The 24331-nt window shown below is 36.4% G+C and overlaps 1 protein-coding gene across 5 annotated transcripts in view; it reads right to left on the reverse strand.

Moving 5' to 3' along the window:
- Positions 1 to 22887, reverse strand: part of LOC105295277 (cytochrome b5 reductase 4) — a 76073-nt gene extending 53186 nt beyond the window's left edge. For 4 of the 5 annotated variants that reach the window (XR_002781491.1, XM_023533415.1, XM_011364882.2 and 1 more), the window contains exons 1-3: positions 22664 to 22887; positions 18549 to 18702; positions 409 to 509 (exon numbers count right to left, since the gene is read on the reverse strand). Coding sequence is in view for 3 of the 5 variants with exons in the window: in XM_023533415.1 (XP_023389183.1) it covers positions 409 to 509; positions 18549 to 18702; positions 22664 to 22738 (330 nt within the window). In the remaining 2 variants the exon portion in view is untranslated. The remainder of the gene's footprint in view (positions 1 to 408; positions 510 to 18548; positions 18703 to 22663) is intronic. The other variant, XR_002781490.1, reaches the window with a different exon arrangement.
- Positions 22888 to 24331: the final 1444 nt, after the last annotated feature.

Below are 24331 nucleotides of genomic sequence, written 5' to 3' on the forward strand. Positions count from 1 at the left end.
TCAGTACATCAAGACAGGCTGATTATATAAAAATCTCAAAATGAGAAATGACTAAGAGCAAAGAAGCTAAGTGCCTTGTTTTTCCCTCTAATCACTACTGCCTCCCATAAGTCAATTATCATCATTATCAAAATTGATCAAAATTGAGCAAACAATTGCCAGCAGAGACAGAAAGCATTTAAGAGCAGACTCTTAGACACGGATTTGAAACCATCTCTAACATTTTAGTAAAATAATTCAAAGGCAAATTAAATGAACAGTTACTACCTATGAGCATATTCCCACACTTAAAAATTCAAGCCAATATATCTGAAATTTATGCAACTATTTTTTTCCCAACAATTGTCACACTGCTACATTTAAGAGTGCTCTTCCATTGTAATACTATGATTATTTTTAGCACCTTACCTGATCAAAAAGGTCAGTACCATCTGATCCTGCTGCTCTCATTAGTTCATCTTCTCCACCAGGATGATACTCCATATATGGGCTGACATTATAAACAAACCCTATATCAAAGCAAGGAAAAATAAGATCCTATATAAATTTCTTAAAAATTGTACAAACTGGAAATGTAAGTTCCAATCAATCTTTCTAAATACATCCTATTTATTATGTTGAAGTATTAAGAAAATAAAGGGTCTGAGATTTCACCATACTTGCAAGCTAACAAATTAGCCTACCAGTTTCAGGGGTCCTGAAGAAAACACAAGACTCCTACGTCAGAGACAAAGGAGAATTTACTACTCACATCAGTAGCAGCAGCTAGAGTATCAGCATGTGCACCAGTTCCCTGAATCCCAATTCCCACAGAGCTATGTGAAGTGGGCCAGATAATACCTGTAAACTCAATATGCTGCACTAACAGGAGATCTCAAAACCCTGAGCTTAGGAAACTCAAATCTTTTATAATTGGCAGTGAGTAAGCCTGCCCTTTGTTCTGAAGGGAGACATTATCTTTATTACACATACCAGTAAGAAACCTTGTCTTCCACTCTAAAGGGAGACATTAGCTTTACCATACAAGGTTATTCACTATACAAATACCCATCAAAAGATTGCCCAGAGCAAAGATAGTGCCTCTGCTCACAAGATATGCAGGTATGGGAAGACCTATAGAGAACTGCCTCCCAAACCAAAGAAATAATGAAACACTATATGTAATTTTTTTAAGTTCCCCCTCCCTCTCTCTTTCTCTTATTTCCATTCCATCATCCTCTACTGCCCTGCTAGAAGAATCCAATGAAAAAGAATTGAGCTGTTACCCATATGTCTGATTATTTCAGCAACAGTTGAGCAATGGTTGACTAGGTCACTTAGGTATACTCTGTGAAAGCAAGCATAAGTCTTCCCTGCAGTTGCCCAACGAACAAAGATTATTGTTTAGATCTTAATTCTTTTATCTTCCCCAAATATTCATTCTATCTGTTCACATATTTAACTACAGTTTTATCCTTTAAGAAAAAGGAATAGGGAACAATAGAGAACAGCTCGATGAATAGCCGTCCCAAGGAAGTGAGTTGCTTTTTAATCTTTTACTTGAAAACTAGATAATAGACAAATCCAGTCCTAAAGACACCTCAAGAATGAATAAAAACAACTGCTTTTCTTAGGTTCAGGACTATTCCCCCTTTATATGATGACTTCAATGAATTTAAATAACCACAGATAACTTAAAATTTTCATCCTATATAATAATCTTGGAAAGAAAAAATTGGATTTCAGACCAAAGAAAGGCACTGCAGTTTTTCCACTAATTTAGAAAAAAACAACCAGTCAGGATCTCTTTATAAAATTGCTCAAAGCAATTCTGGCAACAAAAAGAAGTAAATTCACAAAATACTCTTTCAGCAGTCTTCAAAATAAGTCTGAAAAAAAAAAAGACTGGTAGAATTCTCTCCTTTCTCCTTCCTATATACTTTTACCCATCAAATTTAGAAAGAATTTACCTATTTTTTAATGCTCCAAAACCTGCAGATCATGAATGTCAGAGATAATGACTACTATCAAAATTATTCCCAGTAGACTTTTTAAAACAGAAAACCCCCTTCCAAACAAAAGAATTCCAAACTTTCTCTGCAACTAAACCTTGAATAGAGTTCTAGAGTATCTCAAGAACATGAAATCTATAACACATGGTCAGCTAGCCTTCTGTGATGGAATTTCATGTGTTTCAGCAACCAGCAGGAAGTTAAACAGGTAGCTTTAACAGCTATCAATAATCAGCATATAAAGCCTGAAATGTCCCACAAGTGTAATCTGCTTTCTCCCAATCTTTTATACTGACTCGACTAGTAATTTCTTTTCCTTTCTGATAGAATGGGATCATTCTGGACCTAAAGAACTTCTCATCCTCTTCAAATGGACAAAACTAGGTATGCCTATAAAATCCCTTACTATAAGGAATTAAGACTGTTAGTGTCTCAGCCCAAGAAATGTTAGCTCCAGCCACACCTGGCAGTTAGTGATTTGCTGATTATGAGACTTAAACCCAACCACCCAATGCAACTGGTCTGTTTCTTCGGGTCCAGAGGCTCTTTCTTCCCTTTCTTTCTCCCTTGTATTGCCTTCCTTCTTTTTTCCTTTTCAAAAGCATTTCCTATCAACTAAAACTTGGACCTCTGAATGTAGCAGAAGAAAAATACAAAGAACCTAACTTTATGCTTTTCCTTCATTCTTTACTGTATTCTATTTGTATTATACATGGATTCTACACAGAAATCTCTCATGTGCAAGCTTTTTGCTTCCTATGAGTTCTTACTATCTGGTTTTTTTGAAACTAATTTTGCAACTCTAAATTTTACAAGGACACAAGTTACTTGTTCCTATGCTCTCATGGCTCAGGTATGGAAGATCTGCACAACCAACAGTACTTATTTATTTATATATAATGGACCCACAGACACAATCTCAATTTGATGCTAGGTAATTAATAAATTCTGCAAAGCCTAAGTCCTAATAATGACTTTAAGAACAAAAACAGGCAGAAACAGACCCATGAAACATCAATCATAAATGATGCTTTTAGATCATTTACATGCGTGATCTTCAGTGACAGCGAGAGATTTACAGAGTGAATCTGTCTGTCTGTCCGTCCGTCCATCCGTCCATCATCCATCCATCATCTCTCTATCTTGTCTTTCATGTTCATCATTTATTTTGTTTTATATTTTATGTTTTAAACTCTGTCCATGAGTAGGTACTAGAAAAGAACTGACTGAATGTTAAGAAAAGCAACTTAATTTCATAATATATACATACAGAAAATTATAATGTTGTACACTCTTACCTTATATAACATTATTTGTCAAATATATCTCAATGAAACTGTGGAAAAATAGTGGGAAAAAAAAGGAGGAGGAGGAGAAGGGCAGCAGCAATTTATCAAAATGAAAATACAACAGTTCTATTAGAAATATACTCTGTTTAAATACAGCATTTTTAAATGCCTTAGCAATATTCAGGGGTGCATTTTATAGCTAATTCATCCTAGCAGTGCTGCAGTGCACTTGAAAGCACACATTCAGAACAACAGCTACACTGAGTTCTCTGGGCAATGTACTAGTAGTACCTGTTCTAATATTTTCACACAAAATTATTACTTTCGTGTTATATGTCTGGAATTCTGAGCTGTCAAATAAGTTCTTAGAATAACAATTACTTATTTTAAAATTACCACTTAATGCTTTGTATTGTCAGAAACTAATACTGCCAATTCAATCACAGAATGATAAAAGTCTTAAAAGATTGGGGAACTCTAAAGGCAATTTTAGTCTGATCTATTTAATACAGGATTCACTACTACAGAATCTACAGACAGATCATCATCCAGCATCTGCTTGAACAGTACCAGTGCCTAGGAGCTCACTGCTTGTTTAAAAGCTTAGTTCAAGGATCAATATTACTTTCATACTTGAAAATTAACGTTGCCCTTTTACACAGAAAGAATTCACCTCTATCTTGGCAAATACTGCCTCTAGTTTTTCACATGTGATTTTTATATTTGTTGTAATTTAAATCCCAACTGCTTCTGATAAAGACTACAAGCATCTTACAATAAAATATTTGTGTGTAAAATTTTTTTTAAAAAATCTATACCAAAACATGTAAAAGAAAAGAAAGTATACAAGTTGCCTACCGTAGCTAACAATATTACTGTGACTGAGCATTACATATAGTCTGAACTTCCAGCAGCAAAGGCTAAAAGAGACATAGTAACAGTGGTCTCATTAGCAGATCTTAAAACATATTAAAAAGAAATAGAAGAAAAAGAGACTCAGTTCTTTAAAAAAAAGAAACTCCCTTCAAGTTTTTGTTATGGATATTGCAAAATTATGAGTCTCTGCATAGGGACCATAACCGATATTACAATTTAACAATATGCAGAAACATTCTTCAGGCAGCATTCCTCCCAAGCCCTAGGTATCCACTACTGTACTTTCTGCCTCTTTAGACTTGCATATTTGGAGCATTTCATATAAATGGAATGCTACAATATGTGGTCTTTTGAGTCTTCCTTCTTTCACTTAGTATAATATTTGCAAGGTTCATCCATGTCAGTGTATGTATCAGTACTTCATTCCTTTTTATGGCTGAATAATATTCCATGTATGGATATGCCACATTTTGTTTATTCAACAGTTCATGGACATTTAGGTTGTTTCTACTTTTGGCTATTATAAATAATGCTGCTATGAAAATTCATGTACACGATTTTGTGTGGACATATATTTTTATTTCTTCTGAGTACATACCTAGGAATGGTTTCGCTAGGTTATACAGCAATCTGTGTTTAACTTTTTGTGAAACTGTCAGACTGTTTTCCACTCTCAACAGTAATATGTGAAGGTTCTAGTTTCAGAAAGCTCTTTTTCAGTCACTACTCCAGCTTCTCATTCAGAGGAAACACTTTTTTCCACCAATAGAACCTAAACTATACCATGTACCTCAGATAACAAGTCAGAATTGGATGGCAGCATGCTCCAACTTATTCCTGACCCCCAGCTAAATATGAGACAGTACAATTTAAGACTTAAGTGACATTTTGTACCATTAATATTTCCTAGATGAGGCTCCTACAATTTTTCTGGTTAGGTAACCATACATGGGAACCCAAACAGCCTACCAACGAGGAGTAAACTGTATGTACATTGTTCAGGCCACACACCCACTAATAATTCTTCATTTTCTCTTTGTCTTGTTTTGTAAGTTAGAGAGACTCAAAGTATGGTCCAGGACTCCTGAGGGAGTTCAAGACTCTGCGTGAGTGATCCAAGACCAAAATTGTTTCATAGTAATACTAAGATGCTATCTGCCTTTTTAAAAATCTCATTCTTTTGTGAGCATATAAGTTAAATGCAGAATATAACATGAGAATATGGTTGCTGAACATACATTAAGAATATCTGCCAAAATGTAAAACCATGCCACTTTCTGGCCTATTTTTTGTTTTGAAAATGTTATTTTTCGTAAAAATATGTATTATGTATCAATAGACAGAAACTTCACAAACAAAAGCTCTTTGGGGCCCTCAACAATTTTTAAGAGTAGAGATCTTAAAACCAAAAAGTCTGACAACTACTGCTAGAAGGAAAAGCAGTATTTTTGTAATTCAATTTTAAAATAAATTGTTTTAAAATTTAAACACAGATATAACTCCAAAGCCCCACATTTCATTTATTCAACAAAAATTTATTTAATGCCTATTATGTATGTGCCAAGTATCATGGCACTATACTGCAGTATTCCTATTTATTTCATTAATCACCACTGTTCATTTTGTTGGCACTACAATAAAGAAAGGAAAACAGTATGTTCACAAAATAATGACATATTTCACTGTATTCAAATGCAAAGATCCAGTTTTGCAAGTACTGTGACTACTTTGCCATCTTGTGTTCAGCAAAGAAATTGCACACTATGTTCATTATTTTATGTCTACTGATGTTTACCTAGTTCTTCAAATAACTGCTGATAGGTTAAAATATGCAACAATGATTGTAGATTTTAATTATATCTTTCAATTCTATTAATGTTTACTTCATATATTTCGAAACTTTATCAGGTATAAACAATGTTCCTAATGAATTAACCCTTTTGACATTATGAAATATCTTTATCTCTAGTAAGATTCTTTGTCTTTGGTAATATTTTTTATCTGATATTAATATATTTCAACTTTACTATACTTTCTATTTAGATAGTATAGTTTTTTCCTATACATTTACTTTTAAACTATGTCTTTATATTTAAAGTGTGTCTCTTATAGATATCATGCAGATAAAGTCTTGATACACACAACCTCTTTCAATTAGAATGATGGTCCATTTACACTTAAATACTGATGTGGCTGAATTTAGAGCCATCTTTTAATTAGTCTCCAGGCCAGGCTTGCGTTTTCCTCCCCAGCCCCCACCCCACAAATTTTCTATTTGTGTTTCTGTTCCTCTATTTCCCTGACTTCTTTTGGCTTAAAAAAATATTTTTTCAGAATTTCATTTCATTTTATCTACTGGCTTTTAGAGCTTCTAACTGCAGCAAACAACTTCAATTTACAAAAGAGCTACAAAAATCTACTCTTGAGTGCCTCTATTTGCATAGGAAAATTAAAACAGAATGTGATAAAGGCCTCTAAAGCACTTCAGAAGGTTAACTGGGCATAATCATCAAAGATCATCTTATGTGACATTATTAGTATTATGAAAAACAGTCCTGACATTTAACTAAAAGGAAATTGACCAGTAAAAGCATTAAAAATTAACCAACATTCTGAGCAATCAGTTACACTGAATATTTTGAAAAAAATTCACAAACTCCTCCTAAGGAGAATAATGACCAAACATCATTAGCAGTAGCCACATTTACCATTTTTAAACTGCATTTAGAAGTTATATAAAAACTAATCGAGATATCCTCTCCCTAAAAGATCAGTTTTCCTGCCTTCCTCTATCTCTTTCCTATTCCAGGAGATCATCTCCCTCTGTCTGCCTGTGCCTTAGGTCTACCAGTTATAGCTAACAGCATTTAACTCTCTTGCTATTAGTTACTTGGGAAAAAAGCCAAATATGTTTTTATATGCTTTGAGTTATTTCCTGTTTTCCAAAGTCAGCTTCAAAGGTTAAGATGTATTGATGAACTTAAGAGGTAGAAAGCTACAGGAAATATTGCTTCTACCCTTAATAAAAAGTCAGATAATCCATAAAAATTATGTTTTTGAGCCCATCAGTAAGGTGAGGTCTTAAGGCAACCAATAATCTAAATTCCAAAGGGTGACAAGCCCCTCTAAGTAGACAGGACACATGAATTATTTCACATTTGCCAGAGCATGGAAAAAAGAAACATTACTATAAAACAAGTGAACTTTTAACAAACTCTTTAAAGCCAAGTGTGCACTACTGCCAATTTAGAACCTTGAGAGCCTCAGACACAGGGGATTCTGCACCCACTCACCAATTCTTTCTTCAAAGTTTTTACCTAAGGAGATGCTCATGAGAAACAGAGTGAGCAGGGCACAGGCCCACTGGTGGTACAGATGTGAATACCTGCTCCAATATTTGAAGGTAGAGCAGGAGTACCAACGAAAGTCCATCTACACTTTTGGCCTGCATGAATACAAGGTGGTTATCAGCTACTGCTGGCGTAGGAACAAGAAATTCACCCAGACTGAACCCTGACATGTGGCACAGGATGTCTGTTGCTTGAAAAGGAAATTAAAGACTCTCACTCTAGAGTCTGCACTAATTTCAGTGGCTGCTGGAAAGGGTAGAAAACACACCTCTTTTACTCTGTACTGACACTAGGCAAATATAAGCTAAGCACTGGAAAAGGGATAGAAAGCCCACTCATGCCAGGTTCTGTGCTGATAACAAAACAGAGCTCTTCCAGCACTGGAAGAGGGGCAGGAAATTGCTCATATCCTACACCCTCAGCCCAGTCCTCCTCTTCCTCCTTTACTGATAAAAGACAAAGCTGTAATGCGGAGGGCGGGGGGACAGGAGAATAAGGCAATGAAGCTGCCTGCATTCTAGCATTCTAGATCCTACACTGAGTAGGAGGCAGAGAATATTGTCACCAGGGAAGTGACAGGAAGTGACTGAGAAAGCTCAGCCCCTAAGGCTCAGGTGCACAGGACTTGCCAAAGACAAGAGGCTGAAATATGAATACTGCAAAACCCCTTCTGCCCCTACCCACAAGTCTTGCACCAAGTAACATGCAAGAACAGTCTGCCACTGGGAGAGGAGCAAGAGCATGAAGAGAGACCCCATACAAGTATGTAGGGCAAGTTGTCAGCTAAGAGTGGAACAGGAATAATGAGAAAAATCCTTTAGCACTTCAGGACCCACACTAAAAACAAGGTAGCAGTAACTCATCTGTGGTACACTGATGGTGTCAATAGCAACAACAAACACCAAATCCAGATCAACAACGAACTAACTAACATAACCTAATTGTCTGCCAGAAAAAGTATACCTCTTAATGAGTTCAGGTTCCAGTGTTCATCTACATGTAATGTGTGACATTCAATCAAAAGTTATAAGACATATATTTCAAAAAGATATGTCAGGACAGAAAAAGAGCGATACAACCAGACTTAGAGATGATGCATATGTTGGAATTATCAGACAGGGATGATAAAATAACTATAATTAATATCTTAAAAGGCCTGGTAGGAAATGTGGATGACACTTCACAGGTAAGAAATTTCAGGAGAAATAAAAACCATAGTAAAAGGAGTCTGAGAAATACTAAAAATGAAAAACATTATATCAGAATGAAGAATTATTTTGATGGGCTTATCAGCAGACTGGACACAAGAGATGAGAAAATTTGTAAAGCTGAAGGAAAGCCAAAAAAAATTATCAAACTGAAACACAAAGAGAAAAAACGAGTGAAAAAGTTGAAAGGTGCAAGTGAGAGCTGTGTAACAGAGTCTAATGTATATGCAACTGAAATCACAGAAGAAGAAAATAGAAAAAAGTATAAGAAATAGTTGAGACAATGGCCAGAAACTTTCCAACATTTAACTTATAAAACTCCGAGCCAAAAAAAAAAGGAAAACTACATCATAGTTAAACTGCTGAAAACCAAGGATAAAAGCTCAAAGGCAGTCAGAAAAGAAACCTTACATACTACAAAAAAAGTTAAGAATGAGAGCAGAGTTCTCATCTATGCAAACTAGAAAACTGAATGACATTTTTAAAGCACTTAGAAAAAGAATCTGTCAACCTAGATTTTATACCTGACAATATATTTTTAAAATGAAGGCAAGAAAGATGTTTTCAGGCAAACGGAAGCTAAGAGAACTTAATACCAACAGAGCTGCACTTACAAGAAATGTTAAAGTTCTTCAGGAGAAATTTTAGTCAACACAAAGAAATAACAAGCACTGAAAATGGCAAAAATGTGGATAAATATAAAAGATGAATTTTTTAACTTTAATCTCTTTAAAAGGTAAGTGACTGCCTAAAGCAGCGGTCCCCAATCTTTCTGGCACCAGGGACTAGTGCTCCTATGAGCATCTAATGCCTAATGATCTGAGGTGGAGATGAGGCGGTGAGGTTATTAGCACTGGGGAGCAGCTGCAAATACAGATGAAGCTTTGCTGGCTCACCCACCGCTCACCTCCTGCTATGTGGTCCAGGTCCTAATCAGCCCTGGACTGGTGGTACTGGTCTGTAGGACCTTTAGCCTAAAGCAACAATAACAATTGTGGGGTTTACAGCATACGTAGATGTAAATGAGTAACGATAACAGCACAAGGCAAAGGAGAAACAGAAGTATAAGGTTCTTATACTACATGTGAAATGGTATAATATTATTTGAAGATAGACTGTGATAAGTTAAAAATGTATATCATAAACTTAGAACGACTATTAAAATGAAGACAGAGGTATAAAGAATATGTTAATAGTGTAGATAGAATGGATTAATTAAAATATAATGATGATTATGTCAACAATGATTGAATCCAGGCAGATAAAGGGTTTATAGACTTCGCTGCATCACTCTTGCAACTTCTTTGTAAGTCTGAAGCTTTTTTCAAAATAAAAAGTTTAGTTTAAAGTATTTAATGACAAAAATGGCCCTTAAATCAATATTTACCCAATCCTCACAGTATACAAACTCTACGAAAGGAAATATGAAGCTGTACAAAGGAACAAGAACATATGATCCCTTTAGGCTATGGCTCACATTCTAAAATGAGGCTCAAAAATGAAAAATTGACCATTAATGTATATTATAAAATTGTCCAGAAATAACAAAGTTTCTGACTAAGGAACTGGTATACTCCCTAACTCCAGGAGCCAATCATCTGGAAACAGCAAAATAAAAGTCCCTCAACTGGTTACTATTTTGTGAAATCATTAAAATATCTCTACTATAATGTGATTTTAAAGTCCTATACATGATTCAAAGAACATTTCATGACCACTAGCCATGAGTCATGCCCTGTGCTGTATGCTAGGGGTAGGAAGAAAAGCATTATATTAATATCCTGAAATTCAATTTAAATAGGAAAACAGAAATATAAAAAGTAGCTAAAAAATGTTATAGATGTTCTAATAGAGGTCCTACACAAGGTCCGGAGGAAGAAAGCAAAGTCGGGTCTTTAAAGATAAGGAGACTAAAAAGAAGAAGCTATTGGAAGAAAGGAAAGAACTGAGGACGTTAAACAATGTAGGAGAAGCAAACTGCCCAACATCATAGAGGGACCAGACTTAGAAAAGAGAGTATTTTGGAGTATGTCTTTCTGATACAAGAGAAAGAGAAGAAAAAATACAGATATCACTAACTTTATGTTCCTTATATGCACAGTGTGTATGTGTGTTTTCTTCTTCCCTCAACCCCTTCTCTCATATACTCATATCACCCAGCCTTTGCACACGCTTTTTCCTGGAGCCTGGAATATTGTTCCCATTTCTCTTTGCCTAGTTAACTCCCACTCATCCTTCACATCTCAGCTCAACCTTCTGCAGTCTTCACTTGGCACAGCATACCTCTCCACAATATCCATCAGACTTGATTAACACTGTATGGTCCCCTCCAGATTGTAAATTACATAAGAGCAGGAGCCATCTTGTTTTATATTTCCACGTTAACCTGGTACAGTACATGACACATATTAGACTCTCAAGAAATACTGATTAAATAAATAAACCAAGGTAGAAAAAAAAGTTAAAATCTATCTTTTCTGTTTTCTATGAATGACAACTACATACAAAGTCGCACAAAAAAGCAAAAGCTATGTTTCATTAAATTACTAAAAACAAAAACTGTCTCAGAAAGATCCTGTGTGATTGTTAATTAACAATGTTAATTAGCCCAAGAGAAGAGCTGCAAGTAATAGGCACCCCATGATAATTTCTTAATGAACAAATTTACGTATGGCACTCAAAGTTACACACAGATGCTAAGCCAGAATTATATGTAGAATTGAATATGGTAAAACAGAAGCCATGTAGTTTAATAGTTTAAGCATAAAAGCTTACAACCAGGCTGCATTGGTTAAAACAGTAGCTCTATTTTCATTTGCTATGTCTTTAGCAAGTCACTTTACTCTCTGTGGTAAGCATTGTTTTCTGTACCAGCATCCACTCCCCTTTGGGTAACAGCATCACTTTTTCTTCAAAGAGCCATGCCCTCCCCAACTCTCAGTTATGTGTGCTTCAGTTTGGCCCTAAAGAGGCTACAAGATGAAGCTTGTGACCTAGGTTTAAGTGTTTAAGTACACTATTTCCTCCTAAATAGATTTACCGTCACAGCAATGTGAACAAGATCAAAACTGTGCCAATCACAGCCAATTCCAAGACTTTTATTTTAGCTATTATTAGGTAAAGAGAATATAAACTGAAAATAACGAGGGGGAGAGTTGCTGTGATCATCATGCTGCTGTAGTTAGTCCTAAAGTGGAGCAATCCCAGAAGGGAAACTAAAAATGTGAAAGCAGGTCCTGAGGATACTATCTGAGCCCTTATACCAAACCTCACCTCAAATCAGCTTTACCTGTTAATTTTTAGTCAACTTTTGTTTTATACTTAAACCAGGTTAGACTGGAGTTTCTGCCAGGCACATCGATGAGTCCCCACTGATGTATTACCTCAGCTTCAGTTTCCTCTTTTGGAAAATAAGGATTCTCTAAGCTTCAGTACCCTCATCTCTGAAGTAGAATACCCACCTCATAGGTTTGTTGTGAAAATTAAACACTTAGCACATGTCTGACATATCATCAACCTGCTAAGACATTTAAAAACAGAAAATATTCCTTATAAAAAATATTGAGATATATATGTGTGGTTTTAATTAAAAAACTAAAATTGTATGACTAGGTACTGAATTAAAGTGAGCAAAAATATCAGTGAAAAGGTAATGGCAAGAGCTAAAACATAAGTGGGGGTAAAAATTGCAACATTGATTTTGCCACTACCAAGTAACTCAGACATTTGCCAGGACTATAATGACAGTTATTACAAAATAGCTCCATAAATATATTGATGCGAATGCTGAAAGAAAAACAAAACTTTAAATAGCCATCTCCCTATTAACAATAAGACTAGAAATGAATGAAACAGAAAATGGAGAGAGAAAATAAAAACCAAAAAATTAAATTGGTAAACTTCTAGTAAGACTGATTAAGGAGAATAGAAACCACAAAATAACAATATCACGAATAAAAGGGGGCATACCACTATAGAACCTATGGGCATGAAAGACAAAAAAGGAAATTCTGTAAACAGCTTCATGCTAATATGATCAATAACTGAGATGAAGTTAAGAAATTACTAAAAAATATATAAAAAACTGACACCAGAACAAGAAAAATTTGAACAACTCCATATACTTCTTAAAAATTGTATTTGTAATCCAAAACTTTTCTACAAAGAAAATCTTAAAATGTTGGCTGAAGTTTGTTCAACTAAACAAAACACCTGAGGGTTAGATGAGACCCTGAGACCAGTTTTTTTTTTTCTTCTATTGTATTTTTAGTGAATATAAGGGAGGTACAGAGAAAGAGTAAAAAAAAAAAAAAAGAGAGAGAGAGAGAGAGACTAAATGACAGTAAAGCAGATCAAGACAGAGTAAAAGAAGGCAAACAGCCTTGGATGTCAGTAGGACAGAACTAACAAAATCAAGAGTAGATTACTTGCTTTAATGATATCGAATGGGCAACCTTAAAATCTATGGATTAGAGTAGAAATGAATGAATAAAGGGAAATGTACCTGTAAAACCTATTAGTTTGTATTTCCTAAACAAACGAGTGATAGAAGAGTTGTTCAAAAATTTGCTATCAAGAAAAAAGTAATGAGGATAGCAAAGTAGATGATCTACAGAATAGTTGAGCTCACTGTAGTAATACATTATTTTGATACTCTATTGTACTATAATAATATATTCCATTATAAATTAAAACATTAATTCCAAATTTGAAAAACTGCTCCTAGAAGAAAATTTTCAGATAGATAAACTTCTCTGTTGGAAACAATACTGTGGTTTCTCAAAAGAGAATTGAATCAGGGAGCTAAGGAAAACTAGAGAAAAAATCTTACTGATGGAAAAATAACTCTATTCTTGGTGGTTTTAATCTAATCTAAAAAGTACAAAACTTGCTGTACTTTATTATTACCGCAATACAAACAGAGCCTAAAGAAATATAGTCAATTCTCGTTATTTGCAGCAATTATGTTCTATAAACTTGCTGCGAATACCAAATTAGCAAATACTGAACCACTGTTCTTAGAAGAAAATACAATGTTAGGTTCCTGTAAGCCTCTGGTGACATTTTTTTTGTGAACCAATCAATACAAAACCCTGTTTGATGTGTTTCTATTTAAAGGCACTTTATTTAATATGTATTGTTGATTTATGAACACTGAACTCACAGCCAATAGCACTATGACGCATGCCTGAAGAAAGCTTATGTAACAAGTGTTTCTTCCACTAGGCATGTTTACAGCCTTCTCATGACAGCACTTCAGTACTATCCTTGGGGACCACTTTAAACCACAAAATCACCAATGAAAAGCACAAAATGTGGAAAACATGGCATCAAATAGGCTGCAAAAAAGACACCTATTTACAGTATCAGTGCTGAAACAAGAAGGCAGAGCATTGCCTTGTGTGACTTCAGCTAGGAACAGGCAACACAAATTTTTCACTGTACTGTGCATGTCTGTGAATGACAGTGAAAGCACTGTGAGTATGGATTTTGGAGTTACAAATAAATTTTAGTGAGTAGACAAATTTGCAAATTTGGAATTCACAAATAATGAGGATCAACTATATTCACAAAAACTTAACACTACCATCAAATAAATTTGAAAAAGGTTTACTGTAAATGAACCTAGACATCGGGAAACTGTAATAAAAATATAATAGGGCTACATACTACTTCTTAGAATCAATTTGCCACAATTTTTTAAAATAGAGATGAAACATGAAAAATACAGACCCATTAAAAGTCACTTTTTTCAGGGGTCACAGCAGACCTCTTTAATTTATTAGTATATGACGATCAGCATTAGGAGAAATCAAAGCATGTTCAAGTTATAAATGAAATCCATTAAATCCCATTTGGAGAACTTAATCCACTAAATTTTTAATAACAGGGCCACTAGTCTATTGACTGTAATCAACTATTTCTGAATACCATTTATTTAAATGGACTATCAGTCGGGCCACACTCTCCCTCGCCCTAAGATCAAAGGCTGCACCATGCTGCCAACTGATGATTTCAGGACTTAGCACATCATTACCCTCACTGACTGACTATATACTACAGTAGAATATACTACAGAAAAAACAAAGTCTGATATAGACTCAACAGAACTCTTACAGATGAGAGAGGGAGAAAACAACAATAAGGGAAAAAATCACAAAAGCATGAATTAATGGTAAATTCAACAAAATTTTTGAAAAAACAATATCCCCTATCCCCTCAATACTCCAATTAACTTCCACTGCATTAAAGGAATTACATACTTTACAGAAAATGGTGAGAATTAAGTGAACAAATTAGAAACTCCATATTACCTGCCTTAGAGATTATGCCAGGCCAATATCCACATTTTACATTTTATACATTTTACAGTCTGCTGCCAGCCAAGAACTTTTCACATCATTTTTAGGAACATGATCCAACTCGGCACACCTGAACAGGAAGCAGAAATACTGCCATATACTTAAAAAGAGAAAATAGTCCCAAAAATATGAGTTATAAGAACCTACAGTGTATATTTTCTAAGGTTTCTTGAAGAGGAATCTTGTGTCTCTCTCAGTCCATTCATCTAAATTTTGACCTGATCTAGAAATGAGCCAATTTTTAGAAAATGAAAAATTTACTACTATATATATAAGTAGTAGTAAATTCTTCATCCCCCCTTTAAGAAGGTATCATTAATATTTTATTTTATTATTTTTTTATTTATTATTTATGCCTACAGCATCTGGTCTTCCCTTCCTATGTGGTCTCCCTTCCAAGTACCAACCAGGCCCGACCCTGCTTAGCTTCCGAGATCAGACATCGGGCTTGTTCAGGGTGGCATGGCTATAGACCATGGGCCATGGCTCCACTGGGACGTGAACCCAGGACCTTCTGCATGTAAAGCAGACGTGCTTGGACATGGAACCATGTCCAAGAAGGTATCATTAATATTTTAAATTAGAACTAAGAAAAAAAGTCAATTACAATTAGTCATGCGGTTTCTTTCACTTTCATTTAGAATTGTGTTAGAAATTACCAGTAATTTATTTGTCTCACATTCATCCTACTTTCCACTGCCTTTGTCAACACCCTGGTTCACCTACTGCCACCTGAACTCCTATAATGAGCTAAATGTTTTCCTAGTCCCACTACCAGAATGATCTTTCTAAGGTACCCTCTGATTATACTGTCCCCACATTCAAATACCTGTGATAGTTCACACTGCCATCTAAATTAAAAACACATTTCTCAGCCAGGCTTTCAAAGTCTTCCACAATCTGACCTTTCTAGTCCCTCCTTCTTCTAACTCTCCAATAGTGAACCTCGGCTCCAGAACATATCTCAAGATTTTCTGCGTCTCTACCCTTGGTTAGGCCTTTGCCTCCACTTGGATGTAACTCCTCATTTCCTGTTGAAATCCTGTCCACCATTTCAAGATTTATTTCTACCACGAAAGTGTCTCTGATTTTTTAACCAACATGTCTCCCTCCCTTCAATCTGATATCACTTTCTTTATAGCCCTCTTATGGCACTTCACTCAGACTTGTCTAACAGTCATTTTTCCTCTCCTACTAAAGTAGAAACTCCAAGGGTAGGGCCTAGATTGAATAAGTGTTTCTGGATAAAATTAAAAACAAAAACAAAAATAAAACAAAACAAATGACAACTAAAAAACAGACTTGTCCAAAAGTAAAAAAAAAAAAAAAACCAGACATACCTTACTTTAGCAAAGGGAAAAAAAGAGCCATATTATTAATAGAGTAGAACAAATTCTCCAACAGAAACTTTTAACAAATATATCTTTAAAACAACAACTTTATCAGGTGCCAGGCATTCAAATCAGTACAGCAGATACTGTAATTGGGAGCAGTGTGTATTACTTTCCAAATATAGCAAATCAGTCCCTTATCTACATCAATACATCAAATGAATAATAAAGTATGACAGTATTATAATAATGCCTCATTTATCTGATATCACTAGGATATAAGGGATTCACATAAGCAAGTTTCCTGCAGAAGTGGCTTCCTACTGCAGAAACAGAGCTCAGACATGCCTGTATCCTTGGCCAGCCAAGGGATGATCCTGGGAAACTAATCCCCCATTTCACCCAGTTAATCCCCCATTTCACCCCGTCTAGCATAAAACACTCAGGCAGAGTGGGGAAGTCATTTTGTACAAGTTACACCTGAAAAACAGGTAGGCAGCATGGAGGGAAGGCAAAGAGGGTATTAAAGACACTATAAAATGACAAAAGGAGTGTTTTGCATGGCAGAATCCTCATTCCAGGTTGTTGGCGCTACTCATGGCTCTATTCCTCTAAAAAACTCTGGGGAGTTAAGCAGCTGTTCTTCTGTCTTGGAAGAAGTTATCTAATAACCTGCTGGAAGATTCTATCCCCTTTGTCAGTGAAAAAAATTTCACTCTCTAATTATGTCTGTTACAGGTTGACTTGTGTACCCCAAAATTCATGTTGAAACCCTAACCACCAAGTACTTCAGAATGTGACCTTATTTGGATATAGAGTCATTACAGATTTAGTAAGTAGATGAGGTCATACTGAAGTAGGGTAAACCCTTACTCCAATATGACTGGTGTTCTTAGAAAAACAGGAAATCTGGATACAGACTATCATACAGGGAGAAAGCCATGTGAAGAGAAAGGCAGAGATCAGGGTGACACTGCTACAAGCCAAGCAGCTCCAAAGATAGCAGACCAAAAGAAGCTAGACTACAGGAATGTGACAGTTTCTTCTTTAAAACCCTCAGAAGGAACCAACCCTGTCAGCACCCTGATTCAGACTTTCAGCCTCCAGAGCTGTGAGACAATAAATTTCTGTTGTTTAAGCCACCTAGTTTTTGGAACTGTGGGCATTCCTAGGGAACTAACTGGTGTCTACTGGTGTCTTTCCATTGATCATATCACCGATCTACTCTGACAAACTCACACCTCTTTAAGAAACCAAACTTCTTAAAAATGGTAAGTGCAACATTCATTCAACAAACACATATTAATGACCTCTATGTGCAGACACCAAGGACAGAGCAGTAAGACCGACATGGTTCCTGCCCTCATAAAAGTTACAGTGTAATCAGGATAACTGATGACAAACCAAAATAATACAATGATAAATTTATAACTGTGATGATAACAATAAATGACACACTTCCAACAAAGAATAGTGAACATATTTAACCATGTGTGGATGACTCAAGGACATTGTTACAGAGACCTGTAATCTATTTCTTGCCCTTTACTGTTTTGTTTCCCTCCTAGCTGCCAGGTTTGGGATACCATGAGGTCTGCTCTTATCAACTACCCTTCTATCTCTCTGCTCATTCTCTCCAATCCCCCCATTTCTAATTTGGAGCTTCTAATTTGCTATGGAATACAAATAACAGGTAACTAATATTGCTAAGAAATATACATTAAATAGTAAAAATTGCTGCAAGAAATAACAATATTTGGCTTTACTGCAGACATTCTGATTTACTTTAGATTCTCAGAGACATTTTTTTCCATCCAATCTGTTTCAAGGCATTAAGGTGGAACATTATTCTATATAAAATAGGTATTACAGAATAATTTTACTACTTTGGTATTAGACTGGCTGGCAAACAACTGTTTGCTTTCAAAGAGAATATCGTATAGAGATGCTATTTAAACGGTTACGTAAGGAAGAAATACAGTCCAAATTTGGAATTATATAACTTATCATCCAGTGTAAGGCACATTTTTATTATCTAATTGTGAATCATATCACCAAAGTACAAGACCATGAAGTTATATAGCATTTCAATGGGAAAGCCCAGCCAAAATTTTTTATAGTACACGATAAATACCACCTACCTCTTATGCATATCCAACAATCATCTTTTTTGTTGTGCTTTTTAAGTTCTTCTTCAGTAACTTCAATTAATCTGCCTTTTAATCCTGTTAGGTCTTTTCCACTTTTGGTCAGTCGAATCCAATCCATAAGACTTCTGCCTTGTTTTAGAGGTACCTAAAAAAAAGAAAAAGGGAAGAATTCAATATGGCTTCTTCAAGTTAGCTGCCTTCCCTTCCCTCCTGCTACTTTCTTCAGGCTACTTCATTACTCTTATTCTCATTCAGAAAAAAAAATTCAAATCTGACAACTCTACAATCTTCTTAAAGCTTTAGGAAGTTGTCAAAATCATTTTTGCTATATTGGAATTATAAATAAAACATTATTTAAAATACCTGGACTATGAGGTAGAGCTTAGAAATTCTGTCATAGAAATGTTCAGCATAATAGCATTACAATATAATAAGAATAGTACTGAACCTGGAGTCAGAAAAGAAGTTTTGGTCCTGGCTCTGCCGCTAATATGTTACAGTCACTTACCAATTTGGATCAAAATTTCTTTGCCTGAAAAATCAAGAGATTTGATAGAAGAAAATATAAACAACTGGCTAAAGTTGATTTTCTGGACTGTCAATATACAGAAAACATTAGAAACCACTAGGCAGCAATTAATTTTCTAAGAATCCACTGAGAAACAAAGGGTATCAAATAATGGTATCAAACAATAAAACTGTAACACTCTCAGGAAGGGGCTAGCAAACAGGCTCACATGTGGTGGTGGTGGTGGTGGTGGTGGTAAAGAGACTGAATCCTTATGTAGCCATGTGGCCCTCAAAGCCTAACATATTTATTATCTGGATCTTTGCAGAAAAGTTTGCCTACCCTTGCCTTGAGGATTTATTAACAGGATGTTTCGATTCTGTATCTTTTTTCAAAATACATTTTCAAGGCTTTTAAGTGAGAGGTATTATCAGTATTTTAGCAAGTTAAGACAATCTAGTGGAAATTTTCAAGACATACCTATATGATAGGACTACTCTCTAAACTTGTATAACTAATTCGTAACAAAGTACCAAAGGGATGTTTAATGGAAAAGTAGGTACAGTGAAGGAAGTTTATTGCTGCAAACTAAATGTTTGTGCCTCTCCCCCAAATCCATATGTTGAACTCCTAACCCCCAATATGATGGTATTAGGAGGTGGAGCTTTGGCAGGTAATTAGGTCATGAGGGCAGTGCCTTCATAAATGGGATTAATGTCCTTATAAAAGAGACCCCAGAGAGATCCCTCACACTTTCTGCCTTGTGCTGATATGGGAAAAGATGGCTATGAACCAATAATTAGGCCCTTACCAGACATGGATTTGGTCAGTGTACTGATCTTGGACTTCCCGGCCTCCAGAATTGTGAGAAATAAATATCTGCTGTTTATCTGCCACCTAATCTATGGTATTGTTATAGCGGCCTGAATGGACTAAGACATTTATATACCTCACTTTCGTGAATCATACCTATTTTATGCTTTTATTTACCCCGCTAATAACCAAGTTAACAGGTCTGCAGTGCCTTTCCAATTTTAAATTCCTTCCTAACAATCTACAGCAGCCCATTCTTACCATCACTGAAACTCTCCAGGTTTTTTGGAGCAAAGCGTGAGACTATGATCTTTCCCATCCCAAACTAAAATCATTTGTCTCTCTTGTCTATGTGGATTCCATAATCCACAGGGAATTTACAAGTAATTTTTTGAAAACACAAATCTAATGATGAGCCTTTCTTACTTCTGTGGCTCACCACATTACTTTATAATAATGTCTCTAAATTCCCTAGAGTGGTTTACCAGGCTCTTCAGAATCTGGTTATAGTTAACCTCACCAGCTCCATGTTTTAACTTTTGCTCCTTCCCATTATGTGCTTTAGCTAAATGAGAACAGAGTCCTTGATTGCTATGAAACACTCGCTCCCCTGCCTGGATCAATCCCCCTCTTCTCCCTGGTAGACTGTTCTTCCAGAGGCCTTCTCTGACCCCAACTCCTTCCTGGTCACAACACAATGTTATACCATTTACGACTGCCTGTTTATTAGTCTGTGCAGCCTATTAGACTAATTCTTTGAAAACAGAGACCATATCTCTAGCATGTGGTAAGTTCTCAATAAATATTTACTAATGTTAGTAGAAATAATAATAGCTATCAGATATTGAGTGCATACTCTATGCCAAGCACTGTGCTAAGGGCTTTACACAACAATCCGTGAGATTTGAATAAAAGCCTCAGGATAAGTGAGTGCTTAACATACAGAAAGACTGTGCTAAGAAAATTATCACATTTAACCCTACGAACAACCTTATAAAATGGGTACTGTTATTCCCATTTACACCCAAGGAAACTGAGACTCAAAGAGGTTAAGTGCTTGAGTTGGAAAAAGAATCTGGGTCTTTCTCACTCAAAAGATTATGCTTTTAGCAATTATGATATATAACCTCCCAAACTAGGTTCTATTTCTCAATCTGTACTCATTTCATATAATCCTGACTCAGCTTCTAACATGTTCAAGAGTAGCTTGTTTCACAAAGGGAAAAAAAAGTCTTAGTTTCCCTTTGAATTGCACAATCGTCTTATTTTTTTCTTTTTGGAGTCTCAAAAAGACTCACCTGTGCCATCAACATCTGTGAATCTTTGTCTTTGCCTAACTTTTCTCCTTTAAATGAATACTGAGAACATGATTGGTAGTTTTAATGGAAAAGGGAATCAAGTTGTATTCTAATTCATAGATCCTTTCTCTGGAAAGATTATATATTTGGCCAAACATTTAGCTAAAGGAAAGAAACAGGACAAATATCAAGGAGGAGGAGGATTAATGAGTAGGTGGCTGGATGACATATGGAGCAATAAATGAAACATCACAACCAGTCACATCACATCAAGCCTATAGGGTCTAGGGCACCAGTCCTTAACCAGTTTCCTTTTCTGTGAAAATGAGATAACAAATGCACCCACTTCATAGGATCGTTGTAAAAATTAAATGTTAATATATATAAAGCAATTAGAACATTTAAAACATACATGACCTTCAGTACGCATAGTAAGAAGAAGAATAGTAAGAATAAATTTCAGATATTAGTTTTATAGTTGGGCTTAAAAACTACTGAAAAAGTTAATGGAAGCTACATATTCCTGAGCCCATAATTCTGATCTAGAGTCAAACTCCAGATCTAAGTGGAGAAAAAAAAAGAAAGTCGGTGAAGGTCCCAAATGATGTTAAGACCCAAGAGTCTAGAAATGAAAAAGGAGTGGCCCAAGTAGGTGGAAGTCTCAAAAACAAAACATGATGTTATCACACAATGAGGAACCAAAAAATAACAGGATTAAGCAACATTCATGCTGCAATGAACACAGGAGACAATTTTATTAAATTCTGTAAATGTAAAATACATTTGTATTCCACCTGTTGTTAACTGTAATTATGTTAAACAAAAATTGAAAGGGCATATTAGCTTCAAAGTCATCAAGTAATATCAAGTAATACCAGGAGGAAGGGCAATGATAAAACAGAGATACCCGAGGAAGAAAGAAAGGCAGTATGACTTGGAGAAGTGTCCATAAACCTAACAGGAGGTTTATAGACGTTTGTTCTCGCTTTTCCAATATCCCCTAGCTCCAATATCCCCTAGAGGGATGGTCACTGTCGCCACTGCCCAACCTTTCCCTTCTGCTAGGGAACCCACATCACACAGAACTCCTTCGGAGATTGAAGAACGAAAGATCAGAGGGGAAGACAGGTTGAAAGAAGGAAGCTAATACTCAGTACCTAAAATACAGCAAGCACAGTCACTGGCTTTGTCATATACATTTGATTTTAATTCGCGGGAAAAGACTTGGAGGAAGGAAACTGACAGAATGGGGTCAAGGACTGGGAAAGAAAAGGGACTAGTAGGTGAGAGGGAGGTTAGGAAGAATTCGAGGTCTGGAGACGGCATGGGATCAGGAAGAAGTCGATAGCTAGGGCAGTTGGAACCGTAGGTTAGAGACAGGGACAGGAGGTGGAAGAGGGGGCGGAAGGAGAAAATGGACTGTCTGAAAACACGAAACCCCGGCGGGAGGCAAGCGCTGAGCGAGATCGTCGATATTACCCGCTTACCTTGCTACGCCCCCCAGAGGCAACGCGCTGCTGCGAGCTGGGGGCCGGGAAGGACTGGGAAGGGACGTTCAGCATCCTGGACCCCTGGCCTAGGCCCTGCTGGGGGTCAGCTGCCGCACGGGATCGCTCGGCAAGACCCCACTAGGGTAACACCTCCCGCTCCGGCTCTGAGGCCGGGCAGAGGCCAAGCCCCCGACCCACTTCCGGGGTCGCCGGGGGAGAGGCGCACCATGACGCAGCACGTCGAGCCCGCGAAAGGCGGGGCCAACGAGACGCACGGAGGGCCGGCTGGAGAGGCGGAGCCAGGAGAGGGTACGCATGCTCCATAAGTTCTCCACTCTGAACTTCAGCACCAAAAGGAGGACACAGCTAGTCCACCGAAAGATTAAAGAGAGAGTGGAGCTGTTCCTTAGCCTTGGTGCTGACCGAATCTGAGAATAAATTCTTATAGAGCCCAGTTAACCCATAACACAAGTGTCTGTCCATTGTTCTGCGTCACCATTACACTAAATATATGGAAAAAAATAACACTACTAGAGCATTCTGATTTCTCTGAAACTTTCTCTAAGGTATCAAGCTGTACAAGAAAGAGGAACTTTAAAAGCTAAGGTGTCAAATGCACCTTATGTGGGAGTGGAGAAAAATTCACCTTTAAAAACCCTTGCTAACGGCTGCCATTATGAGTAAAGATGTTAGTAAAGTCTCTTTCCGTTCCATTCACCTGCTCACAAGTTCCTCCTCATCCAACTTTCTGTCTTCCCTGAAAAATACCCACCCCCAATTGCAGTGTAGAACAGCTACATTTAAGAGTTGGATAGGTTTAGTTTGGATGTCATCTCTGCCCTTGAGCAGCCTCATGTAAGGTACTTTAGTATCTCAATGCCTCGCTTTCCCATCTGCATGATGGATTTAGTTTTTAGTAAGGATTAAATGAGATGTCACATGTAAACTACACAATACAGTGCCTGGTTAATAGTAGGCCCTCAATAAATGGGAGTGGCTCTTAAAACTCTTCCAACATAACAACGAGAGAAGCACAAATACTGTGCAGGTAAACAACAATTCCTAATGCTCAAGGTCCAGATCGGGGATCTAGTGAGCTTTTCCCCCGGGAACACACACTTTCTGAGAATAGAATGCAGTGAAGGGAGAAAGTTTTCAGAAGAAATATAATTCTAAATAACTCTCCCCATCCTCCTTCCATTTCTAACTTTTCCTAAGTCTGAAACATGGTTTGAACTTGCCCTATTTCAATTGCCTTGTTCTCAAAGTGCCTGTTAATTAATGTTTGTAATATCTTTTCACCTAGAAGGAAAAGTGTGTGAATATATGTAGCCATTCAAGTGAGAGGCATTTCTTAGCTAGGTAAGAACTTCCCCTCTGCCCATTTTCATTCTGAAATATTATCGGAACACTATTTGCAATTGAAATGCTTATTGTGAAAAAAATTGTTTTTGAGCTAAAAGAACTTCGTTACCATAGTTTACTATGTTACCTTTACTTCGTAAGGTGCTCCTGTTTTCTCTCATTAAAAGATGTATTCTTCTATAAGCCTACTTTAAAACACTAATCACTGAAACTTTATTTCACTTCTCATAAGAAAATGTTAACATGAAACTATCAGGAACAGGAAACCAGAACAAAGGAAGGTGATGTCGTTGGAAAATA

Source organism: Pteropus vampyrus, unplaced genomic scaffold (genome assembly GCF_000151845.1).
Source record: "Pteropus vampyrus isolate Shadow unplaced genomic scaffold, Pvam_2.0 Scaffold102, whole genome shotgun sequence".
Classification (NCBI taxonomy): Eukaryota; Metazoa; Chordata; class Mammalia; order Chiroptera; family Pteropodidae; genus Pteropus; species Pteropus vampyrus.